The sequence below is a fragment of the Branchiostoma belcheri genome, unplaced genomic scaffold, assembly GCF_001625305.1.
Source record: "Branchiostoma belcheri isolate BF01 breed outbred unplaced genomic scaffold, Haploidv18h27 scaffold126, whole genome shotgun sequence".
Classification (NCBI taxonomy): Eukaryota; Metazoa; Chordata; class Leptocardii; order Amphioxiformes; family Branchiostomatidae; genus Branchiostoma; species Branchiostoma belcheri.
Window position 1 is genome coordinate 811,313 of NW_017802669.1, and position 25,546 is coordinate 836,858.

The window sequence follows — 25,546 nt, forward strand, 5'->3', positions numbered from 1 at the left end:
AATCGGTGCTGTTGGAAATAACACAGGAGGACTTCAGAACTTAACACCGAAACGATATCAAATTTAGGCTCCAAAACTGACAGTGGATTCAAAGGTACGTACAATATCATGGGTAATTATGCAAAAACTTGAGTTTGATGATATCTTGGTTATGATTCAAAGTTTTTTTCAACAACCCTGTCCAATTTTCATGTATTCTACCACCTGAGCGCTGTACGGTTGCTGCATTTGCAACCATCTCGTTGCCTGATAGTTGACTTACCAAGAATTCCTGCACAAGGTGTCCGTGGGTTGCAGTGCCAGCCGTTACCTGGGGGGCCGCAGGTACAGGTGCCCTGGTAGGAGCGGCCTTTGAAGGTACAGCTGAAGTTACAGGTTTCCCCTTTGCCGTATGGGGCATCGCAGCCCCAAACGTTCACGTTTGGGTTGTTGCCGACAGGGCCAGTCGGACAGAAGTCGTTGGGCCCGCCAACTTCGTAAAAATAAAAGATTAAAAAATATTTTACCCTCTCCGCGGCATGAACGTAATCAATCCACTATCCATGCATCTAATTTGCTTGCATGCTGTTCTTCTACAGTGTCATTAAAATATTGTAGGCTAAAAATAAAAATGCCCACTCAGAAGATAAAGTAAGGGGTGAGCCTCAACAGAATTCAAACTACCAACTTTATATCGATATCTCTGATCTAGAATTGATAATTACACGGATCATTTTGACACTTACCGGCATCAGACTCGGCTACTATGCCGGCAAGCAGCACCAACATGACGATGGCACGGGTACTGGAAATCAGAAGGCAAAGTAAGAATGAAGTCCAGAAATATCACAGTTATTACCAAAATTATCACACCTTTGTCCGTTTAACGAAATACTCGACATTTTGTAATGTTGTCAACAACATACATGTTAGCGGGGTCGTGTGGCCTAGCGGCAGAGTGCGCGACTCGGAACCTAGAGGTCCCGGGTTCGAGTCCTGACATGCCACCGATCTTGTGCCCTTGGGTAAGGAACTTAACACGACTTTCCTCACTTCGCTCAGGTGTAAATGAGTATTGTCCTGCCATGTATTTGTCCCCTGTGTTGGTGGCGGCATGAATATAAGTTGAAAAACTTGAGTGTGTCGTCACCACGTCTGGTGATTACATGTTGGAATAAAAATAAAAAATAAAACATACATGTATATACATAGAAACATGCCATTGTAAGAATGTTACACTCTCACTATCTGCCTACATCCCATATACTGTACTGTATGTGCATTTATGTTGGCAAGGACGTTTTCCACCTCTTTTTTCTATCCTCTATAAGCGCGCAAAACAACGCAACAAGCGAAGCGCACATCGTAGGAGGAGCCAGTCTTCAGCACACCTGTAATAATAAGGGGTCAACAGGGCCAGCTATAGACAACAAACAAATGCTCTTTATCCGGTTTAACGTTTGTTTTTAGATACTAAGTTGTGTGCAGAAAACAGAACATCCTGGAGGGAAAGATGGTTATAGAACTGCTGCCTACAGATGATTACAGGTTCATGCCAACACAAGAAAATTGTCTACACATATAATTCTTGCGATTAAAAATCAAGGCTGGTTTGACAAAATATTCCGACATGTGATTGAAATACTATGTTCAAGTGGCGCTGCGTCCCTAACCAGAAAGGTCGATAATATCTTAACCCTATCCTGCTGGTTATTCTGTGCATTATATGGTTCCTGTGCTGATGGGGATTTCAGACTGGGGACGTGAATCTGCTTAATTCGCAATTGTTTGAAGCAGCGGGACAATTAAGGGTTAATTAACAACGCCACATCAGCAGCCGTTACACTCGGAGTTAATCCCGACTCCTGGCGTGCCAAACTCTATTAGCAAAGTTCCCTACAGGCGTAACACCTACCGGGCGGTCTGTTGTACTGGGCGGAGGAAAACTATTAGAGCGCCGAAGACGGCCTGCCCAACCACGAAGGACTGGATACCCGGCTACACGAACACGGGAAAGCCGAAGGGAAAGATCGCTTGCCACAGCAAAAGCCTGTTGAACAAACTCGGGGCCGAAACACTCCAAAGCTGACCGAGGAGAATGGACATTGGTCACCAGCCTACGCCCGCCCCTCTGCTTGGGCGCCTATCCGCGCCTATCCTAGTGGCACCTACCGACCCACCCGACTGGCAGGATTTACAAAAAATACGTTTCCTCAAAGTAAGAAGGCTCAAACTGAATCACCTTGCTCAAAGTGCCCCGTTCTCTTTTTATGTAGTGACAAAACTCACCTCATTTTGCAGGACGGGCGACGCGCACTGCTGTAGTCTTCGTTTTACGGACTGACTTTGGAGAGTCTTCAGTTGGAATGGGACTCCGGGCTCTGAGCTGAGTTTATAACGCAGTGATTCGACTGGTTTTCTGTATCCACGTCATCAGAATATCATAATGTATTATAATAAGCGACACTGCCCAGGAGTGTGCGTGACCAGAATATGAAAATGATGACCGGTCACTCCAGGTTGTTCCACCTACTAGTCAACCTGTGCGACAACTTCAGGGCATTTTTAGGACAGTTATGGGTGTGCCGTAAAAATTAAGTGTCTGACAGTGATTCGTAGGGAAAGCTGTTTTTATTCCCGCCATTCGGAGTAAGATGGCTACATTTTGTGTAATTCTTGGCTTTCTAAATTTAGCGTAATGCGTATAGGATGAAAAAGGTTGTCATAGATCCATTGCCATGGTCGCTGGTCATACATAAGTGTATACGAAAAAAAGCAGCAATCGTTTCAGGGAGGAACAGAAAATGTTTACTAGTAAAATAGCAAACAAAGTAATAAAATACACTACTTGACAGTAATTAATCAGTACACTAATGTCTAATGGCAAAACAGTAAACGTCCTGTCTTAACAATTGGTCATTTACTAGTATGCATAAAGTACAGTGATTTGAAACAATTGTAACAATGCTATGTGCAGATGCTGGGTTTGGTTGCAACTCTTCTGCTAGGGTCTACATCCTATAGTAATACCAACAGGATTCAGCTAACTGTAGACTTACATACTTGATGCTACATTATATACATTTGTATATAAATTAGTCCACATCGAGCCTCCTTGTACATGTATGTATGTACATAAACATATCACATCTACAGACAAAACAGTAAATGGTTACTGTCTCAATATCAGTAGTATCTGCCTACTGGCAAACTCTAGTATTATATAGTAGTACTAGTAATTAAATACAACTATTGAACTGGATATGGGAACTGTCATATATACATGTACTAGTATGCACCATCTGCTGTGGAAAGGACTTTTCCACTGTTGTAGAAAGGAAACTGACAAGCTGCACCCCAGTTTTAAAATCTGACACTAAAATCAGCTACATGACATGACAAGTCTCCTCTTGGTTCCCCTCAGTGCAGCTGTACACTTGTTCCCGAAGATCCTGTGGATTTGGCCCTTCGTGACGTCAGCGTTCCACATTTCTTCTGTTGTCATCTTCAATACAAATCCTGGAACAGATTGAATTGAAATGCTAGATATGTCAACCTCTCATTTTTTGCAAATCAAAATGCGGTGTGAAGACTAGCTGACTGCTGCCCACCCGTGTCAGGGACCCTGTAGCAGTATAATCAAAGACTGGATTAAACTGCAATTACTTTTTGAAAGGAAAATCAGTTGACTGACGAACTGTACAATTCCTAGAATTCTAGCAGGTTACTATACATGTATACTGTCAGGCTGGCCCCTAGCCTAACCTCCAAGCAGATCCTAGGATGGCAAAACCCAAGGGTTGGCATATGGAGGTTCTCTGGCAAAAAGTGTCTTTTGCCACCCTTGGATCTGCTTAGAGATTAACCCTAGCCTGGGTGCCATCCTCCATAATAGCTAGGGACATTAGGTAGCCAGCGGAAACTACGAAGGATGGAACCCAGGCTAGCTTGCTCCCTTTAGGCGTCACAACAAAATGTAGTATGTACTAGCCTGGTTACCAAACCTACATGAATTATAGCTCCTGAGTCCTACATCTTCTCTATTTGCGGAGAGGTTGTAGGACTTGGGAACTATAATAGGTTTCACCCAGACAACATCGCAAGGTTGCCAACATGCAATTTTGTATATGCCATGGGTTTAGGTCCGGACTTACAAGTCCGGAACTGAATTGAATCGCACCTAAACCTCTGGACTTGAATCCGGACCTGAACCTAAATGTGGGTTTAGGTATGCACCACTATCCGAAGGTAAACATTGCAAATGTTACTTCTCTAGTTAATACCTTGTATTGCCTCTAACACGTTTTGGTCCAGGGCGATCTTCCCCACGGTTCCGTTCCTGTGCGGGAAGGCCGTGTAGCGGGAAAGGTCCACGTTCCGGTAGAAGTGGTCGAACAGGTTGTGGCAGAGCTGCCGCCCGCTGTAGCCGGCTGTCACAGTCAGGAGATGGAGGTCAGACTGAGAGATGTACACCCCGGTACCCGGGAGGAGCTCTGTCTTACCCGGGCCTGGTCCATGCCGCTGTGGGAAAACCACAGATCTATATCACACCGAACAACTTGTTGCACCCAATCTTTGCACATTTAATTGCAGTTGTTTAAAGCTTTTTTAGTGATGATGTGTATGTGTGTGTGTGTGCGCGTGCGTGCATGTGTGTGTGTGTGTGTGTGTGTGTATGTGTGTGTGTGTGTGTGTGTGTGTGTGCCTGTGCGTGTGTGTGTGTCAGTGTGTGTGTGTGTGTGTTTGTGTGGTTGGAGACAACAGCTGAAGTAGCACTGAAACCTGGTGAGTTAAGGTCTCGGACCGGAGTTTCTCTCCGTATTTCGAGCAATTTGACACCCTCAGCCCGACGGGCTGTCATTTCTGTACTAAACGCGGTTCGGAATTTTTCACTCTTTTGGTGGAAAGGGGTGCCGTGCCGCTTATCAATACACTTGATTGATATTTTCTGCGTCCAATTTATTTAGGGGTAAATAAGGCACATCAAAGTACATTTTTAAAAAAGGGGTCATTTTTTTCGTCATTTTTAACCATGGCTGCATGGAAAAAACGAATTTTCCCAGGGTAACGGCTTAGTACTCGAAGAAGCTCAGAACCTAATGTTTTCAAAATTTGAATTTAATTAAAATCGATGCGATAAGTTTATCGCTATCTTCGATGGCCCGAACACACCCAGAACGCATATAGAACGTACCATCCTGGCGGTCAGGCGAAAAGGCCACATAACCATCCGCGCGGACGAATACCAGGAAGTCTTCGCTGGACCACCAACATTACGCCACCTATAAAGGCTACAACTAACAGGCTTTTCAGAAAATACAAAGATATGTACACAGATATTACGATTTCAGGGATATCGCGGCCAAAACATACCATACAAAGTCACGTTTCCGGCGATTTACTGCGCACTTACTTAGACTCTGGTCAGAATTAAACTCCGACCCGGAACCTTAACAATGTTAGATGTATGTTGTAATTCCACAGTCCTTTCTACTATTAATGTCTAGCATGTATCCATGTACAAAGGGATCTCTTAAAGGGAACCAAAAGAAATGACATCATACATGTTGTTTGAGCAGTCAACATTTGACAATAAACTTTTTCTCAAACAACCAAGAGGTCTTTTTACCGTTCTGATGATTTGCTGCTGGTCTCCAACAGCAGTTGCGCCTTGCTGTGGGTCTCCGATAGCAGTTCTAAGCTGCTGTGGGTCTCCGATTGCAGTTCTGAGCTGCTGCCGTAGGTATATGACCTCTGCCCTCAGCTCTGTGATCTGGCGCACCATGGACTCTTCTTCCTGATGACAATCTTCCGACCACTGTCCAACCTCCTCCTGCTCATACTCTTGCTCCTCTGCATAGTGATAAAGAAAAAAAAGAATTGAAAGGGTCCTGGATCCAGTTTTAGCTAACTGAAGTCTGCAAGTAATGATGTAGTATGGTACAATGTGTAACTCAATGCTGAATTTTTTTCATTGCAAATGGCATTAACACAAGAACACAAGTACACACAGAAACAGACTCAGACAAATGCAAGCAAAAAACATCAATACAGATACTATGTTAACTTCCAGGCTAATTTCATTATTAAGCAGCCAGTTTCGTACCTTGTTTCACCACCACATGGTCCTGAACACCTGAGTCAGGTGTCGAGACAGGTGTGTGTACACCTGAGGGCACAGGTAAAGGTACGTTTGTACAGGTGGGCTGTCCTGCAGGTACAGGTAAGTTTTTACAGGTGGGCTGTCCTGTGAGGACAGGTACAGTTGTACAGGTGGGCTGTCCTGCAGGTACAGGTAAGTTTGCACAGGTGGGCTGTCCTGCAGGTACAGGTAAGTCTTTACAGGTGGGCTGTCCTGTAAGGACAGGTACAGTTGTACAGGTGGGCTGTCCTGCAGGTACAGGTAAGTCTGTACATGGCTGTGGTGAAAGTTCAGGTGAGATTGTACAAGTGGGGTCTCCTGATGAAGACACAGGTACATGGATGTCTTTACAGGTGGGCTGTCCTGCAGGTACAGGTAAGTTTGTACAGGCGCGCTGTCCTGTATGTACAGGTAAGTTTGTACAGGTGGGTTGTCCTGCAGGTACAGGTAGGTTTGTACAGGTAGACTGCACTGAAACTTCAGGTAAATTTCTACAGGACTCTGCTAAGAGTTCTGCTGAGTTTGTAAGGGAAGACTGTGCCATCTCCTCATTTGATGTACATGTATTATTCCCATCTTCAAATGCAGCTGAGAACAGAAGAAGATGATCCACAAGAGTGTGGATTTCCAGAACTTTGGCTGCCTGGAGGACCTGAGGTAAGACGTTTGCAGGACACTTAAGACTGGCCGTGTAGACGAAGTCTAAGATGATGGAGAAGACGTCTGCTGAGGTGAAGGTGAGGTCAAGGATCTTGGGAAAGCTGAGCGCTCCCTGGAAGAAAGGAAACAAAAAATTGTTGGTGAAATATCAGGGCTGGTACTGAAAAGAAGGGCCCTTGTTTGTATGTCACAACTTAGATTTTTGACCAGCAATATAGTCTTTAAGATATGAAGACTTAAGATATTTGTTTGAGAAGGTATTCATAACAGTTGAGAAAGCCACTAGGGGACTTATATTCGAGCTTATATTCTTTTGTATTATCAACACGTACATGTACACCTTCCCATATACTAATTTTATACACTTGTACAAAGATGCTGTGGAATTAGACTCTATTCCTTTTTAATAGCTGATTCCAATTTAGAATCTTTATTTACTTAGACCAGTTTCTACTAAGAAATACTGAGAAATGATTGCGTTGCAAAAGATGTTGGTTAGCTGAGGAATAATTCCAATCCACTCATACTACACACCTGTATGAAAACACTGCGGAAGTGAGCACTGCTGGCAGGCAGTGCTGCCTGATGACAGTGAAACTCCTGTGTTCACATCCGAATGGTCATCCACAATAAACCAGAATGAACCACCCTACTAGTACTAGTACTGTAATACTACACACCTGTATGAAAACACTGCGGAAATGAGCACTGCTGGCTGCTAGTACAGCCTGATGACAGCGGAATTCCCGTGTCCCCACCCGTATGGTCATGTCACACAACTGGTCCTGGTCTCGCATGGTCTTCAGCTGGGTCAGTAGTCGACGCTCCTGGGGGTAGGGCAGGGAAATAATCAATCAATCAATCAAACAATAAGATCAATTAATCAGCTGGGAGCATAGCTGATGTTCCTGGGGATAGCACATGGAAATGATCAATCAGTCAATCAATCAATAATCGGCTGGGACAGCAGCCCATGCTCCTGGGGGTAGGGCAGGGAAATAATCAATCAATCAATCAATCAATCGATCAACCAATCAATCAATCAATCAATAGGTATAGGGCAAGGAAACATTCAACCAGTAAGCTGATCAATCAATCAATGATCAGCTGGGACAGCAGCAGATGCTTCTGGGGATAGCACATGGAAACATTCAATCTATTGATAAAATTTCTAAAATCAATCAATCAAATAGAATTGTAGGATTTGCAAAGCAAACACATCATGTTTAGTTCACATGGTCTAGCTCAACAAACTAGTACTGCTCTGTTTATTCTTACTCAAAAACATTCATAATCATATAACGTTACAAGTACATGGTGACCAGCCCTTTCAACTCTGTCCTGCCACTTGCCACATTAAAAAAAGTCATAATGTCATCCAACACCACATGTAGTTTTCATTCTGTCACAGTAGAAGTAAATGTGGTCAATCAATTATTCGTGGGCAATAATGCTGATGCGTGGCAGCTGAAGCTAAGTAGGAAATGGCTGTGATGTGCCTGTTGATATTGTTACCAGCTCAGAGGCTAATTATTCAGTTGTACACATGCATTTGTTTATGAATTTGAATGACACATCTGGTGTGTACTGCACAAACAACTATAATTTATAAATTACCTGTTCTTGGAAAGGGATGTCGATGATGTGGGAAGCTGTTGCCATATTGTGCCCCTCTCTCTACCTTGTGGCCTGCTTGAATTATCAACTTGTGACTCTGTAAAAAGTAAAGGTATGAAATCAAATTCAAGTCCAACTCTGGCCGGCCATGCATGGAGAGCCTCAGATCATTTTAAACGCGGTTCACTGAAGTGTGATAAATGCATGTTGTTTATCTGGTTTATAAAGACGAATTCTGCGCAAATATACTTACTGTCTAGTGTTCCATGCCTTTATTAACCACCATAAAAATCTAAAGGTAATTATTTAACTCTAATTCCATGAAATTCAGTGTTTCTGTACGATATTTCTGCATACATACCTCCCACTCACATTGGTTCTTCTGATCCCCCTTCATCAGATATTGGAATCGTCCAAATTAAAAGAAAACTAGTATGTGATTTGGATACATATTCGCAATTTCTATTTCCATACCATTTTACTGTATTAAGTGTATTGTCAGGTGAAACTTAAGAAATATGATGGAGTTTTTTTACAAAAAAGGTGATTTATGGCATATTTTTTTGGGTATTAATGCAATTATATGAATTTTGAGGCTGAGAAAATTTTGTGTACGAATGCCGTGCTACAGTCCTAACACACCAAAACACCCAAGATGGCGACGTCGCCTGGTTCGGTTCTTTCTTCCTCTGTTTCTTCTGCTTTTTCCAGCCCCAAACCTGAGACAACATGCCCCATGTTCGACGGAGACGTGTACAAATGTGTAAGCAACGTCTTGAACTTATTATCTTGGAGTAAAAGTCCTTCGGAGACGCTTAGTGAAGGATAAGGTACCCATAAGTTAGGCTCGGAAAAATAATATGGCCTAGAGGTTGTTCTTGCATGATTATGACTCACCCTACTAAAATTACGTGACGTGATTTTGTCTGCAGCTTTACGTTTTTCAGTAGATAATATTTGTAACTCTTGTATCGTACTTATGTTTGTATAAGGAAAAACTCACAATATGCTAGTAAATGGACATAACTTTCTCTAGTTAATTATTTATTTGGGTAAAGAGGAAGTGTTGTTTCTTGGTTACAACTTACATGCATGTTAACGTGCGTGGAATATAGTGGAAGATCAATGAATTTGAAACGTTTTTTTTTGGTCCAGTTTCTTTCTTGATATTTTAAATGACTTTCTTCTACTTTCAGGATGTTATTGTTGGAATCAGAAAGACCGTGGCCAGCTTGTCTCTTATTGGCTGGTGAGGAGAATTGATTGATCATCAATAGTATTGATGATTTTCACCTGTCTTTTATTTCATATAACAGTTATCATATACCCATGTATATGTATATAGTAAAGTTGCATAATGTGATCATTAATGATTCAAGGATTTCATATCATTTTTAAATGCATCTAATTCTTCGATGACAGAACTACATGTACTACTAGTACTACTCATAGATTTCGACCTGTCTACATTGCCTTTAGTGTTGTATACTATACTATAATAGAATATGTTTTATTTAGCAATCTGGTGCTCCATGTATTGTGTTGCTATAACGTTATATACTTTGAATGAAGAACTTGTAACTTTTCTACTGTATGACAAACTGAAGTTGATATATTTTTATTCCAGCCTGTTCATGATAGGTGTGATCTGGCTCTTCAGGAAGTACAGGTCCTTTGTACAGGTGAGAGATCAGTTAGTACATGTAACATCTCTGTCCATAATATCACCAGGGTCCATAATATCACCAGGGTTCATAATATCACCAGGGTTCATAATATCACCAGGGTTCATAATATCACCAGGGTCCATAATATCGCCACCTTGAGAAACAGAGTGCTTTAAGATATTAAAGACTGCAACATACTTTTGGTACGCACTCCTTCACACATCAAATGTACATACCTAGGGTATGTTGCAGTAAAAATATCTTCAAGCACACTTTTTCTCAAGGTGGCGATATTATGAACCCTGGTGATATTATGGACACAGATGTGCGTTATATCAGTTAAGTTATTAAACTACTTTAGTCATTGTATTTCTTCAGCTAACAGGTGAGTACATCTAACTTCTAAACAGTGAGTCAAACTTGTTTTCTTACTAGTACACAACTTTGTGAAGAGGATCTCATACCAACAGTCTTCTAGATAAGGGAATAAATACTAATGCGGTGATTGGCAGCTTCTGTAAGTTTGTCCATATCTGATTTTTCTCGTGTTGTTTCAGAGACTGATCCTGTACTTGAGTATAGCAGCCCTGCTGGATGATATTTCATATCTCATGGTGAGGAATTCAATATATTACATCAAACTTCTGCCTGACTGAGATCAAGCCTTTATATCCACAGTTTGCGTACTTTAGCCTAAGAGTCTACCAGGCTACTCTGTTGCTGGAAAAAAGGCACCAAGAGCTAAATACCTAGAGAGACTTTTGACTCTGAACTGAACCATGCACAAACCAGCACCAAGATACCATGTCTAGCAAGATATATTAGACTTTATACAAGGACAGCAACAAATTAAAAAAAAAAAATAGAATTTGCCATCTATAGACAAAATGTCGTCATCCTAATTCTGAATTATTTTGAATGTTACTCTTTGTTACAGGGTGACCTCCACCCAGATGGAACCCTGTGTAACTTCCAGGCCTTCCTCCTCACGTTCTTTGGTAAGAGATGAGTTTACTAGTATGTCTTTTGTCTTGTGTTGAAGTTAATAGTACATGTTGTAGTATCCAGTCTTTGATTATAGTCTGCCGCTAGGGTCCCTGATAGAAACACGGGTGGGCAGCAGTTGGCTCATATTCACAACAACATAATCGACCCAGTAAGACTAGCTCCAAGTTAAGGCTAATGTGTAAATTAGAATAAAGAAAACATGAATAATTGTTTTCAAAGTCATATCCAGTTGCTTGAGTTCCAAAATAGTAATCATATCCAGTTGCTTGAGTAACTGCTTTTTGGCGTATCTTATTACCTGGATGTCTAACCTTCATCGACGTAAAACAATTCTTCATCACATATCCCTGTTATTCTCCTTCTCCAGAGTGGTCAGTGTTACTCTGGGTGTGCTGTATCACCTTCAACTTGACCCTGAACATCATCTGGATGACTCGAACCGACAAGTATGAGATGTAAGTACAGTTTATGTGTCTCTCCTGACCTATAGTTGAATGGAACTTGTGTAAACTCTGTTACTTTTGGCCTAGATGTCTACCTGAAAGTTGATTGTTTTGAAAGGTAGCAAACGCGTACCTCCAAATTTTCAACGTTCACTGTGCGCCTAGTCTCACAAGCTACCTTTCAAAAGGTATGATTACTACTAATACTAGTAAATGAATAATCTACTGACTGTTAATCTATACATGACCAATGAACGTCTTCAACAATTAAACATACAAGTTTCTAACTGTCCAACTCTATTAGTAATTAATCAATGATGATATCATGCCTTCCCCTGTCCAGATTCTACCATGCGCTGTCGTGGGGGGTTCCCCTGATCCTAGCCTGCCTCCCCTTCATCGGGCATCACTATGGACCGGCCGGGGCTTGGTGGTATGTTTGTTTGTTTGTTTAGTGTTCAAAATTTACGGCCTAACTGCTGCTTGTATTCCTTTGGTTGTTATCTGCATTTCAGAAATTTGACAGGACTTTAGCTAGTAACGGTTACAATTGAGTGTTCAACTCAGCCTAAAGGATGTGTATATCTCATGGAGTGACGTTCTGTAGTTTCAATAGTTGATTATTGATGTATAGTGTATATTTATGAGATATGTTACGATGTTTATGAATTTGATATGAATTTATTATACATTTCTATATCTGTACTGCACATTAGATACATGTACTAGATAGATAAAGACTTCCAGCTTAAGAATTCTCATGCCACCATTTACTGAATTCGATTCCGATGCAAAAATATCTAATTCAGATGTTTTTTCCTCTCTGTGTATTTCTACAGTTGGATACCAAACCAGTACACACACTGGAGGTTTGGCATGTAAGTTTCCGTCTCTGTATTTACATATTGATCCTTGTAATCTTTCTAATCTATTCTGATCAGCAAGTGTGCTGGGTTCTTTGACATACTAAGCTGCTGTTTTCTCCCCCTCCGTTCACAGATGGTACGGCCCGTTGTTCTGCCTTCTGGGATTGATGGTTGTGGTCTACACCTGTATTACTGTTACTCTCAACAGGAAGGTGGGTTAACCCTAACCCTTTGCATTTCTTGTACAAATTTCATAGATTAAGGCCACATCAATTTGACTGCTTGGTTTTTGGATTTAAAGATGGAAAACTGAATGGAAGAATGTTACAGTATATGAAAACAGATCCTGAGTTGAAATTCTGTACCTTCGTACATGATACACATATTTTCAGGGAATGAAATTTCTTACTTATTGTTCTTTCCAGTCCTTTCTTTTTATCTAGGTTTTGTCACCAAAGAAACAGATTTGTTTAGCCTTAGGAATCTTTGAGTTACTAGTACTCACTATACTGTGCTTGAGACTGAGTAAAGATGTTTTCTGTTCTTTCCTCCTGCAGGTGAAAAGATGGGAGGGAACCTATGATCCTGATGTGGAGAGGAACAAGGTAGGAAAAACATTTTTTAACACAGTTTCTGTGCAAGATTATCCCTGTCAGCAATTCTCAATTCTTTTCTTTTTTGTGTGTTACCTTTGAGTAACACATTAGTTTTGTTTAGTAAGTACAAGCTGTGTAAGACAAGACTGCATGGTCTGTCATCAATTCTTTTTTCTTATTTGCGTGAAACCTTTGAGTAATACAATGTACATGTATAGTAAGTACAAGCTGAATAAGACAAGACTGTAATGTTTTGTCTCATCTTGAAGTTTCCTTTTTTCTCCTGCAGGACCTGTTGAAGGAAGACATCAAACCCCTGAGAGCCTATCCCTTCATCTACCTGGCCCTGTCTATCTTTCCTCTCGTGCACAGGTAACATATAGGTCACACCTGGCTAAATGTAGTAGAAACAGATAAGGCTAGACTGTTATGCTAACCCTCAGTGTTCTTAGGCAGCTATTTGGCACAAAAACTTGTACTGGTTAATTGGTTATGGGGTTAGGCAGTAGAAAGAAAGGTTAAACATTTGTTTGCTTGCTAATTTGTGTTAGTGGAAGTACATGACAGAAACAAGTAATGTATTGTATTAACCTTGAGTCCCCACACCAAAAAAGTCAGTGGTGCAAAATGAGACAAAAAAAAAAAACCCAGCTGGTACCTGGTGGTGGTGGTTAGACGGTGGTCACCTGGGTTAGGTAGCAAGGAAAAAGTTAAACATTATGTGTTTTTCGTCCCTTCCTCAGAATCCAGAATGCCGTCTCCCCTGACAACACAGTGTTTGCTCTGGTTGTTCTTCATGCCCTGACATCCCCGCTGCAAGGTACTGTGAACCTAGAAATGTTTGTGGTGGTTTTTTCTTTGCAGTTTCAGTACTACTGTGCTACATATATAACTATTTCAATGAGATTTTTCAGTTGACAGTGTTTTGTTAGCCTGAGTACCATCCCGTCCGCTCCCACAGTCCCTTAACCATGGTATGGTCATTAGCGACTGTGGGAGCGGAGGTAAACTAAATAACCAGGATGGTACCCAGGCTAGTGTTTTGTCTTATCCATTCCCAATGTACTACATGTAGGTATCACTACTTTAGTACAGACAGGAATTTTCTGTTGACATGGTGTTGTTTTGTGTGTGTTTACAGGGATGGTGAATGCGATTGTTTACGGACTGGACAGGGAAACTATTGTACGCCTCACTCCAACGTCCATCAAGGTACACCTTCTTTTCTTCTTTCTTATGATAAACTGGACAGCGAGTGAGTGTCTTGGGACTAAAGCTTTGTTTTAGGGTTTGTGTGTGTTTCTCGTCCAGGTCTAAAGTATTGTTTTGGGTGGCCAAGGTGCTGGTTTGTGGGTATGTTTGTCTGGACAGAATAGGTTGAGAGCACAAGAATGGGAGGGAAGATTGACAGGCAACATGGCATTAGGTCAAAGGACTCAGAATCTGGCTTGTGGAAGTTGGTAGTGGGGTAGGTCCATGTAGGGAGTTCAGGAAGCAGAGGTTTAGAGGGAAGATGACATGAGGCAACATGACGGTCAATTTTGCTGGTGGGGGCTGAGAATGGGCAGGGAATTTTGGGAGGCCAAGGATTGCATACTTTTTGAGGGTTGCCACAATTTCTAGAAGTCTTAAATTTCTAATTTCTTGTTAACCTGTTCCCAGCTTGCGATCCAAAGTCACTTCAACCAGCCGACCCTCATCAGTGAGTACCCATCAGCCCCTGTGAATTCCCAGGATGCATCAGCTGACCTTTCACCTGTGGTTGACCCTGAGGTTGACCTCCAGGACCAGGAGGAGAGCTGACAGTTACTCACAGCCACCGAGTAAAGAACTACCATCAAAAACAAATAAAAAATCTGGACTTTTTTTACATTATATCTCTCAAAAATTAAACTAGACTTTGGACTGGATCCTAAGAGTAAAGACATTAAGAAGACATTGTTGGGAAGTTTCAAAAATAAAATTCTTGACTGAAATTGTGTTCCAAATCCTGGAGGTTGAATCTCAAGTAAAGAGGTTGAATCTCCTTGTTCAAATCAGGTGATTTTTGCAATTGGCAAACACAAGATAGGTGCAAGTTGACAAATAAAGTAAACAAGTAAAAAAATTATGAGATTTGCAAATACAAACCAATTGAACTTTTTAAAGGAGATGTCAAAATAAATATTCCGTATTTTGGTAAAATTGTAGTTGTTGATTCCGTGATGGTTTGATGATGGTAGTCCTTTAATTGGTGACTGTGAAGAATTGTGAGCTGCAAAATTGCAAACACAATGCAAATATCAAAATTACAGCAAGTAGAAAATGTATAATAATATATCTTTTAATGATAATGCAGTGGTGATTTTCAGTATTGTAAATACTAAAGTACCAGAGGGTGGAAGAATTTGTTAATGGTGTGTTTTTGTACATTAGTTCGTGTTTTGGCGTTTGATTATTCTTTTACATCCATACATGCTGTAATTTAGGCCAAATTACTTTCTTTATTTTCTGAGGGTTTGAGGTAAAAATTAGAGTCTTATAAAAACAGAAGGCGAAGAAAATTTGAACGTGAATCTTTATTGACCCCCAAACTGGGTCCAGCTTGGAGATTTCAGTCATACTGAAACATCTAAAACTAAAAAAAAAACTTGAAATGAAAGTTGTATTCCTTTATGTCTTATATTGTAATTGTGTAAAATGCATCCATTTCTTCATGTATATCTTGATAATTGACAAATCTGTATTCATGTCTGTTTACATATATTATATATACTGTCATATATTCATATATTATACTCAACTTATCTTTACAATAATTATTGCATATTTGTTTTTGTTCTGTTGGCATTACTCTACTACAATAACACTACGCTTTAAACTGTTAAGTTTATTTGGCTTACATGCATACAGCATAGGTTGCCAATCTAGCAACTAGCTATTATTTAAGTGCACTTAAACTGTCAACTAGTGCATGACACATAAGACTTTGTCATTTACACAATAATTCCTTCAAGAAATAGAAAGATAACTAAGTAACTCCTTAGTAAGTACATGAACTATCACATAGTAAATACAATTTACATTCCACCACTGCTCAAATTATACTGGACAATATGGTAGAAAATTTTCCATCCCAAGCAAAGCATATAAAGATTGTAAATCTCTTGAGTTCATAATATATAACTGGAACTATAGGCTATAGAAGTACCACATCACAGGGTAAAGCATTGAACTGCAAAACTTGTCTGTACATCCACTATAAACAAGGAGGGCAAAAATCCAGATATAAACTTTGCTATAAGCAATTCAGTAATGATATTTTTCTAGAAATAAGAAATTAAACTGGTCCAGGAATAGCCTTAACATTCTTACTGCCGACTTTACTATACAAATACAAGTACAAATACAAATTTGTTTCCAAATGGCTACTAGTACTTAGAAAGCTGAATGTTAAAATAGCTCCTACAGAGACAACAGGCGAGCCCCAAAGTATGTCCCAGACTCCTGTGGGTTGACTTTATCAAAGTTTGTCACGTCCACATGCAAGACGTCTCCCGCCTTTAGGTGGAAGGTTCCGCCCACGTAAGATGTGCGATACCACGAACCGTCTTGGGGGGAAACTTTCTTGGTGGCTCGTCCAATCAGAAGCCTCGACGCTACCCCTGAAGAGCCGCTTCGCCGTAACACGATATGGGTGAGGTGGAGGGTCCGCTCGTCCGCGCCGCCTGGCGAGGTTTGCCGGAACTGCAGCTGGTTGTAGACGTAGTAGTATCCTGTGAGCGGTACGACTATGTTTTGTCGGGAGGTGACGTCCATGCCGTGCGTCCAGAACGACGACCCGCCTGGCTCAACTTGCCAGTCGTGGATAGTTGAGATGGACCCTGGGACAAAATAAAGTATACAATTCATGTCACAGAGATCATTTTGGAACTATACAAAGCATTTGGTGACCCGAAACCTACCGTATACCTTACTAGTACATGTACTACTGCAGAAATCTGGCTATTTGCGAAGGAAAGTATATAAAGTAAGGAAAAGAAGACATTTTCAACTGAGGTGAAGCATGTGATGCTTTGTCAAGTACCCGATTCCCAGACCCCGATTCCTATGGTCCCATAATATTTGTGAAACAAAGATACATGTATGCTTCCAAGTAACTACGTGTGTATATTATACACGTACCTCTTAGCACTACCCTGTATTATAGTGTGTAGCTACACACTTTCACTAGGCATAATCCTAGATGTCGATTTTGCCGAGAGTTATTTAATCAAACCGGCCTACTGGTAGTCCTACTGTACTTGATTAAATATGTCTAGCGTCAGTCTACAAAAGGGGGAAAGAGGTATAAAAAAAGCACTTTTGGACAGAGGTTAGTACTGTAATTAATTTCCTACCTTCTTGACTGGGTGGGTCCTGCAGTCCCGTCAGTCCCGCTAGGTGCGCCACAGGCACGTGAAGGCTGCTGCATCTGGGATGGTCTCGCGTCACGAGCCGGTATGGAAAACCGCCTAACATGCCACCGCGGCTCGCGGCACTGGCAAGAGCGGCGGTTCTATATAATATGCCGTCAAACCAAGATGGCGTCGACCACCCACGGGATTTTTTCCTGCTATTGACAGGATGTAGACTGTCAGTACATGGATTATCCCCGCTACTGACATGCTGTACATAGCAAGAATATTTAGTTATCGGAATCATAGAAACAAAACAATAAATGCCAGGGTGTATCACAAGGCCCTGGTCTCCATACACGAGTTGGGCTAACTAGACCATCTGAGATAACATTAACGGAAGGGGTCCTTATTGCCTAGTCGGGCTGGAGTCCAAAGTCCGGCATAGTTAAGTCATAATAAAAACTGCCACGAGAGGCTGAAATTCAAAATGCTGTCTATTTGGCCCTGGTCTCTATACCAGTTGGGCAAACAAGACCATCTGAGATATGTTCACGGGAGGGGTCCTTAGTCGGGCTGGAGTCCAAAGTCCGGCATAGTTAAGTGTCATAATGGAAAACTGCCACGAGAGGCGGAAATCCAAAATGCTGTCTCTTTTCAAGGAGAAAGACTTTTAGAATAGAACTTTTTTTGCTTTCCCAACTCCACAGTACCCGCACTGTTATATTTAATACCCATCTTAACACCAGTGTGCTTAATTAACCCAAAGAGCCACGCCTCCAATGCCTCATAATGGGAACTGCCACGAGAGGCGGAATTTAAAAACGCTGTCTCTTTTCAAGGAGAAAGACTTTTTGAATCGAACTTTTTTGCTTTCCCAACTCCACAGTACCCGTACTGTTATATTTGATATAATATTAACACCAGTGTGCTTAATTAACCCAAAGAGCCACGCCTCCAATGTCTCATAATGGGAACTGCCACGAGAGGCGGAATTTAAAAACGCTGTCTCTTTTCAAGGAGAAAGACTTTTAGAATAGAACTTTTTTGGCTTTCTCTATTCTACGGTACCCGCACTGTTATATCTGATACCCATCGTAACACCAGTGCTTAATTAACCCAAAGAGCCACGCCACAAATGTCTCATAATGGGAACTGCCACGAGAGGCGGAAATTAAAATGCTGGCTCTTTTCAAGGAGAAACACTTAGAATAGAGGAATAGTTTTTTTTCAACTACATCTTACCCGTACTAGCTGTTGTATCCCATACCCCTCTTCAGTGTGCATAATTAATCCAAAGGGCGTTATGCAAAGCACATTTACATTGACCGGGAGAGGACCCCTACCTAATCACTAACTTCGGCCAAGTTATATGTATCATATCTGCTTTCCACGTACATGGGCATGTATACCGAAAGAAAGGAAGCACATGGTTTGTGTTTTCCACGGCCTTTTCAGAATGATATTTTCCGTACTTTTCCATAATGACTGGCGAGTTTCCTGTCAATAAGAAAAGGTACAAACGACGACGAATTGCACGAACAGTATGTTGTTCTGACCAGATGCCGTACCTGTTGGTCCTGTTGTATTCGGGCAGGGCGTTTTTCAATTGTGAATGTATTATCTCTTCCAAGCTGTGTAGGGGGTAGGACTCCCACCAGCAACACATCTGGTATGAATTAAGATCAATAAAGAACAGGGACCCACATCCATGTATCAGTCTTGTCCAAATCGTGGTCGAGTGTGGACATCCTTCTATCACTTAGCCTGGGTTCCATCCTGGTTAGTTTACGTCCGCTCCCACGGTCGCTACCGACCTACCGGTTGGTCGGTAGCGGACGTAAACTAACCAGGATGGAACCCAGGCTATCTATCACTAGTATCAGCCTTCAGTATATATAACAGCGGTGAACAGACTCTACAACTTCATCATCGCCGAAAACGAGGAATGCTTCTATAACGTTGTATCTAAAACCAGAAGTAATGATGCATGGCCCAAGGTCATCCACCAAAAGGCCCAAACCAACAACATTGATCTTTATCTTCCCAAGGTCTACCTACACTATTAGAATCCATCCAGAGGTTCTTCAGTTATGCTGACGACAGAACGACAATACTTGTACCTTCATTTTTGGAGGCTATACTAGTAGAATAAGTAATCTCCTACGTTATATATATAGTATCTGTATGTTTTGCCGTAACTCCGCTTTGAGTGAAACAATATACTCGTATTTCAAGTATTTAATAAATTTCCAACGACAGTTTAGTTTGTCGCCAGAGAATGAAAGAAGACGGTGACCCCAAGCAAAGTTTTCTGTCCCCCATCTCTTTAATGTGACATTCCAATTTCCGGTGGCACGAGCGGCGGTGCCACGAGCCGCGGTGCCACGAGCGGCGATTCTCTCGGCTCGAGCTCATCCCTACTCGGCTGCTGTTGACTTGCTGCCGTTGCCATGGGATACAGTCTGGGCAGATAGAACATGGTTGCCATGGTTACTAACTTGTACCCATTATTTTTTTGTTTATTATATCACAGAACCATCAGAACTGACGATATGTTTATGTACAGCAAACGTGAATATATACATATAACATAAGGATAATACAACGTAAGGGGCAAAATAACAAATGAAATAAATCACATTAAAAATGAACAGATATTTACCTTTGCTGCAGTTCCCTGCCTGCTCGTTAATCTGGTGGAAAACAAAATTAAACAAATACACCATTTATCCTCAAGACTTCACCTTTGTTTCACAAGAATTCTAGTCTTAGATATTGTCCTCTCGCGTCTAATGTTACTTTCGGTCCTTATTAACAGAATACTCTTCCTTTCAAGACACCGAAACAAACGCGCGAATGCAAGACAACTTGAAGGTTCTCAACTTCCACATTGTAATGAAGGCCCCTATCCTTACCTTAAGACACAGATGTACTTAAAGACGTGACTCACCTGAGCTGCAGTGACTCCTGTCTCCACACCTGTCCCGTGCCCCCCTCCCCCGGCTGTGCACGCCTGCCACAGCCGCTGTATGTTCACCGTGTTGAACACCGCCATCCCCATGTTAGCCACAGTCACTAAACACAGCACGGCGTGCGCGGCTCTAACCACCGGGCCGACCTGCGCTCGCCGGCGGGCCTGTCTCAACCCCCTCCCGCCCGCATATCTCACTCCTCCCGGTGGCGACTTCACGGGGATGGCATCCATAGCTGGCTCCATGCTGAACACTTTGGTAAAGCTCACCATCCGAACGGCCCTTTTTAACGCCTGTATCTGCCTACTGGTTTTGGTCGTGTTCGATACTAGCATGGTTTGTAACGTTACGTACCGATACTCGTACTTTCGCCTGTTTGGTTTCGGTCGCTAGACAAACAGGTTTTACAATAGCGGGGTCGCCTCACCTGGCCTCGGGCGGCGCGGCGCTTTGTTCTCCCTTCAAGTCGCCCCACTTCAGGTGAGGCACCAAAACAAAGCACCTACCTCAACACATACGTCTAAGCACAATCTTAATGTCTGTGTTATCTTGTCTGGCCCCTTGAAATAGCCTCCATAGAAGGCTCCATGTCTTATTACATGTTTTATTTCTGGCTGTATCAGTTCTGATTGTATAAGGTTTCTTGTAAGCCGTCTTAGAAAAGGTCCGCAGTGGAGCCTGCTAAAGAGGCTACCTTCATATTCATAACAGCCACCGGCTGAAGCTATAATTGACAGGACTGGTGGTATGCATGATTGCCATAGCCTAATCAATAAATGAATTATACATATACCTGGAGAAACTATTGCTTTAGAGAAATTTAGAAAAGACACAAGAAAGTGTGACTTCATCACCATGATTTTCTGTCGGAAACTTTGGAATTTCTGTATTGTAGCATACTGAAGTAAACGGAAACATGACATAGCAGGAAGGATGTGTTATAACAGTTATATATAACGGAACGTGAAACCTCGCTGTCATAGTCAGAAACAGGTTGGACGGTGGGGCTTCCTATAACTTCCTAAACTCTGATTTAAATATTTACTATTTCGATTGGTTTGGACTTCTAACGTTTGCAAAGAAGGCTGTGGTAGCAATATTGTTTATGGCTACTGGTTAGAACAGAAAACAGAAGAACATAGGAAGCCATGCATGTATTGTTGTGATATGCAATACTTAATACAAACAATACACTATTGTATTGTCATTCTTCAACCCCTCACCCCTCCAAAGACCGACGTATTGGTATCGACCGTGGCATACCCGTATGTTAGCCTCCTGTGCAGACGTATCTAGCGGCATGCGTGTGTTTCTATGTGCGGTGTTTTCTTTTCGCTGGGAGATCTAGAGCTGTATGTGGTGATCCAAAAATGTAGCTGTTTCGGCCGCTTAGCTTTAGGTGTACCCTCCCATACAGCTCTCGCCAATACACATCTCCCACTGCGAGAAAGAAACCGCCCTGTTCATAGAAACAAACACAGGCAGTGCTAGCAAAGTCCGCGACGGAGGCTAGTGTATATGCCACGGTCTGTACCCATAGAAATATTTTTAGTTATTGTTATTATGTGTATTTAGTATTATTTATATAATGTATGTTAACTTTATTTTATATACCTGAGTGATGCCTGAAATAAATAATGAGTAAACAAATAAACAACACAGGCATTGCTAGCTAGAAACGACGGTACCGAAGGCTAGGTATACCTGTACTGCAAATCACAGAGCGAAAAGTACTTGAGTAATATCAGGATTTACCTCGATAGTACTTAACAGGTAAATGTTCCTAGGGTGCAACGCTCCCATGGATCGGGAGGGGGCGCTGCCGCACTGACGTAACGACATGTGACGTCAGGTGAGAACAGAAATCTCGGGGTCGAAAGTCAGGGACTTGTTTTGTGGCTATGTTAGTGTGAAACACGAGACATGACGCAACCGCGCTGTACTATAAGCATTCCGCTTCGTGTCGAGCATTGAGAATCGTGGTCGAACTGCTTTACGTACTTGTAATTTAGCCTCCACCAGGCCTTCCTATTAACCCTTGTCCTGCTGGCAAACATGTATTTTACACATTGTCAATATTTTCAGCTCACGGAACCCAGATTTTCTTTGCCCTGCGGTGGCGTAGTTACTTCCGCATTCGTTGCGTTTTGCTGCGGTATGATGTGTTCGAGAAATACCTCTAAATGTAGTATATATAGTGATATACAGGACGCTATAAAGATGGGCCCCGCAGGACAAGTGCTTTAAAGGGCTCACTGATACGGAAAAATACAGGAATTAATAATTAGCCAGGAGAGTGACCTGCGGTAAGGGTAACATTGCGTCTCCGGTGAATGAACTCTGAGGTGGCCAAACTCCCTCCGCGAGTTAATCATTCTCCGACAGCCAGCGTTGTTTGGTTTGGTTTATTTAGATCCACAATTAGCTTAACAATTCATATTGCAGCTATTCTTCCTGTGGTCAATTAACATATACACCTGACACACATAAAATAACTTATACAGACATAAACATGTACAGAAACTCCACAAAAACACCAAGTGACAGAACAAAGCTAGCTTACATGACCGCCATATACCTAAAATACCTATTTTACATTTCTCCAAAAGTTGTTGCACATTGTTCCATGCCTCTACAATTTCATAGTGTTCCAGGTGTGTGACATCCGATACAAAAAGCGTTTTCTCTGAGCATTTGTTCTAGGTTTGGGGAGACGGATAGTTTGTGACTTTGTTGATCTGGTTTGGTACCCATGTGACTGAAACGTGATCTGTTTATACAGGGAAACGGGCTGTCTGTTCTCCATCATTTTGCGAAAAGTCAAAAGGTCTTTCTGTTGAATCCTCTCTTTCACGGGCAACCACCCCAACATCTGCAACAAAGCGCCCTTGCTTGTGGATCTGTTGCATCCGAGGGCAAGCCTCGCAGTTCTGTTTTGTATCACTTGCAGCCGCTTTATGTTCTTCTCTGACGTACTTGCCCACACTGAACTACAGTAGTCTAGGTGTGGGAAAGTACCAGGGCTTGCGTTGTTATTGTATTGGAGACTACTTCTATACTACTTTGTTATTTGTGGCCCGGGGTAGCCTGGTATCCAGTCTTACGTGGTAGGGGCGGGTTTTCCTCAACCCAACAGCCCCAATCACGTAAGACTGGATACCAGGCTAGGCCCAGGGCCCACTGTTAGTGTACTGAAGGCTGCTTGTATGGTACTCTGTGTTATGTATGCCCCAGGCTAGGACCCCACTGTAAAGTGGTGGTTATTTTACACCATAGAAGTAGGGTAAATACGACGGAAATGAATGATTGAATGCACCTTACTTTATTCAAACCCTCTTCTTGTCCTTGTGTAAAGTTTCTTATTGTCTTCACAGCCCCCATAGCCTGGTTACCAAACCTATTATAGCTCCCGAGTCCTACAGCCCCTCTGTTATTTTTGGAGAAGATGTACTCGTAGGACTCGGGAGCTATAATAGGTTTGGTAACCAGGGTACAGCCCCCACGTTCTTAGCTGCCACCTATCGAAAGACTCGAAACCATGCAATGGTTGACTGGGACGTCACTATAGGAAGAACTGAAGGTACAAAAAAAAAACAATGCCAAAATCTTTTCGTTACCGACGTCGCAACGTACCAATTCTAAACTTTCAGTGGGAAAACGTTTAGAGACATTTAGAACATATATGAAAATAAATCATTGACATTGCTGTAATAAGTCTATTTTCGTAACACCATAAGGCATTTTCATCGAATCCAGAATGCCGAATGCCCCATCCAGACGCTCTGGTAAAACTTACTTCCGGGTTAGTTTCATCGACAATAGAAACCCCCTTACAGGCCCCCTCTTAAAGCGTTTTTCTTGGTTTCGCCGAACACGGAATCCCCCATACATGCCTTCCGGTAAGGCCCGTTCCCAGGGTACTGCATGTAAGTAATGACGTCACAGACGCTCCCGTTGTTCTCGTTCCCAGCGACGTGAGGACCTGTGTTTCGGTGGGCGGGTGGTATACAGTAAGCCGGGTCACGTCAAACGGCATGCTAAAGACTTGGGTTAGCTTCAGTAGTACCTATGCATTCATACCCCAGATTTTGTGCAATGCATAAGAATTTCACAAAATTCTAAAAACCATAAATTATTATGAGATAGAGAACTGACGAAATGGATTAAAGTCTTATGATCCTCGGGTTTGGGTAAAGCCACGTGTACTTGGTTACAAGTATGAATGTATAGATTATGATCTCTAAGCCGATCTTATGGTGCAATTTTGTTCCTTTTCCTATCAGAAGTGAGTCCTACGGTGATCCGTACAATTAGTATTTGACACCCAAATGTATCAAAATTAGGCGCAAGGTGATCAAAATAAAATTGATATTGTAATCAAAACAAAGATCTTTACAAGAAAATGCACAATATAAAAAAATCTATCCCTGACGTTGAACGAAGTGGACCAAGGTTTCGTTCTATGGTTTCAGGTAATGCTATTCACCGCTTCCAGGATGATCATGATGATCAACACTAAAATCTGTGTTTAAGGCTTTGTGGCGCAGGACAGTGTTGCCATGTAAAGGGTATTGATCGGCATTAAGCACTTTGCTCCTTTTGGCACGTCAATTGACCGTCAGGGCGTTCACCCCTAGTAACACCGCCGCTTACCGGGTCTGGTTAATGCAAAGGTCGACTTTTATATCATGATAAGTTTTATTATTTCTTGCTTATGTTTCCTTTAATTTGACACTCTGTACCGTGTACATTATCAAGGTCACTAGATGTACTATTATTTACTCTTTGCTCCTTTAATACCTCCTTTGTTTTGTTATAATTAGTCATACATACGATATGTACATATAGACCAACTCTCTGTAGTAATCGGCCTGCAGGACGTTCACCTTAAATGGCACCTCCGTCTCTATAAATAGTTACCGGGTCTGGTTTGTGCAGGCCATGAGTTTTTAATGGAAGAGTTTGGAGATGTTACGGCACGTACCTACCACTATTGCTAAGTCTGTGCAATTAAAGCATGCAGTATCGCGGCATGTTCTTTACCCGCTGTACACTTAAGGGTAAAGGACCGAGGCCTGTGGCAATGGCCGGTTGTAATTTGGACACCATCTCTGTATAATTAACGTATCTGTATCTGCATAGCGGCCGGTATAACTTCGGCGTAACACACCAGCTTAAAGGACGTATCTTATAGTATGCTTTTATAAGAACATTAAA

General features: G+C 41.9%; 3 protein-coding genes across 3 annotated transcripts; 1 reads left to right on the top strand and 2 right to left on the bottom strand.

Annotated features, from left to right (window-relative positions):
- Positions 1–5,467: 5,467 nt before the first annotated feature.
- On the bottom strand, positions 5,468–8,790 carry LOC109463474 (zinc finger and BTB domain-containing protein 3-like). The gene is made up of 5 exons (XM_019760312.1): positions 8,760–8,790; positions 8,399–8,495; positions 7,462–7,608; positions 6,086–6,893; positions 5,468–5,832 (listed from the first exon to the last, which is right to left on the bottom strand). The coding sequence occupies exons 2-5, from the start codon at positions 8,441–8,443 to the stop codon at positions 5,513–5,515; spliced, it is 1,320 nt and encodes a 439-aa protein (XP_019615871.1). The 5' UTR covers positions 8,444–8,495; positions 8,760–8,790; the 3' UTR covers positions 5,468–5,512.
- A 253-nt stretch (positions 8,791–9,043) lies between these two features.
- LOC109463481 (cyclic AMP receptor-like protein A) lies at positions 9,044–15,773 on the top strand. Its single transcript, XM_019760319.1, has 14 exons — positions 9,044–9,161; positions 9,595–9,647; positions 10,026–10,080; positions 10,623–10,679; positions 11,003–11,063; positions 11,441–11,528; positions 11,860–11,949; positions 12,356–12,394; positions 12,516–12,594; positions 12,940–12,987; positions 13,268–13,350; positions 13,722–13,798; positions 14,120–14,190; positions 14,641–15,773. The coding sequence occupies exons 1-14, from the start codon at positions 9,054–9,056 to the stop codon at positions 14,779–14,781; spliced, it is 1,050 nt and encodes a 349-aa protein (XP_019615878.1). The 5' UTR covers positions 9,044–9,053; the 3' UTR covers positions 14,782–15,773.
- Positions 15,774–15,954: 181 nt separating this feature from the next.
- Positions 15,955–20,648, bottom strand: LOC109463440 (tumor necrosis factor ligand superfamily member 15-like). Its single transcript, XM_019760256.1, has 4 exons — positions 20,308–20,648; positions 20,020–20,050; positions 17,358–17,441; positions 15,955–16,841 (listed from the first exon to the last, which is right to left on the bottom strand). Exons 1-4 carry the CDS (start codon positions 20,599–20,601, stop codon positions 16,423–16,425), a joined length of 828 nt encoding a protein of 275 aa, XP_019615815.1. The 5' UTR covers positions 20,602–20,648; the 3' UTR covers positions 15,955–16,422.
- Between the last annotated feature and the right edge of the window lie 4,898 nt (positions 20,649–25,546).

What these genes read in the sequence shown, in the direction of transcription:
- LOC109463481 (XM_019760319.1), top strand. Translation starts at nt 9,054, where the DNA reads ATGGCGACGTCGCCTGGTTCGGTTCTTTCTTCCTCTGTTTCTTCTGCT. An exon ending in ACGGAGACGTGTACAAATGT is followed by an intron (nt 9,162 to 9,594) that starts GTAAGCAACGTC and finishes TTCTACTTTCAG; the next exon opens with GATGTTATTGTTGGAATCAG. An exon ending in ATGATATTTCATATCTCATG is followed by an intron (nt 10,680 to 11,002) that starts GTGAGGAATTCA and finishes TCTTTGTTACAG; the next exon opens with GGTGACCTCCACCCAGATGG.
- LOC109463474 (XM_019760312.1), bottom strand. Translation starts at nt 8,443, where the DNA reads ATGGCAACAGCTTCCCACATCATCGACATCCCTTTCCAAGAACAG. An exon ending in TCCGCAGTGTTTTCATACAG is followed by an intron (nt 6,894 to 7,461) that starts GTGTGTAGTATT and finishes CCTTTCTTCCAG; the next exon opens with GGAGCGCTCAGCTTTCCCAA. An exon ending in CCATGTGGTGGTGAAACAAG is followed by an intron (nt 5,833 to 6,085) that starts GTACGAAACTGG and finishes ATCACTATGCAG; the next exon opens with AGGAGCAAGAGTATGAGCAG.
- LOC109463440 (XM_019760256.1), bottom strand. Translation starts at nt 20,601, where the DNA reads ATGGTGAGCTTTACCAAAGTGTTCAGCATGGAGCCAGCTATGGATGCC. An exon ending in CAGGAGTCACTGCAGCTCAG is followed by an intron (nt 20,051 to 20,307) that starts GTGAGTCACGTC and finishes GTTTTCCACCAG; the next exon opens with ATTAACGAGCAGGCAGGGAA. An exon ending in GGCAGGGAACTGCAGCAAAG is followed by an intron (nt 17,442 to 20,019) that starts GTAAATATCTGT and finishes TCGTGACGCGAG; the next exon opens with ACCATCCCAGATGCAGCAGC.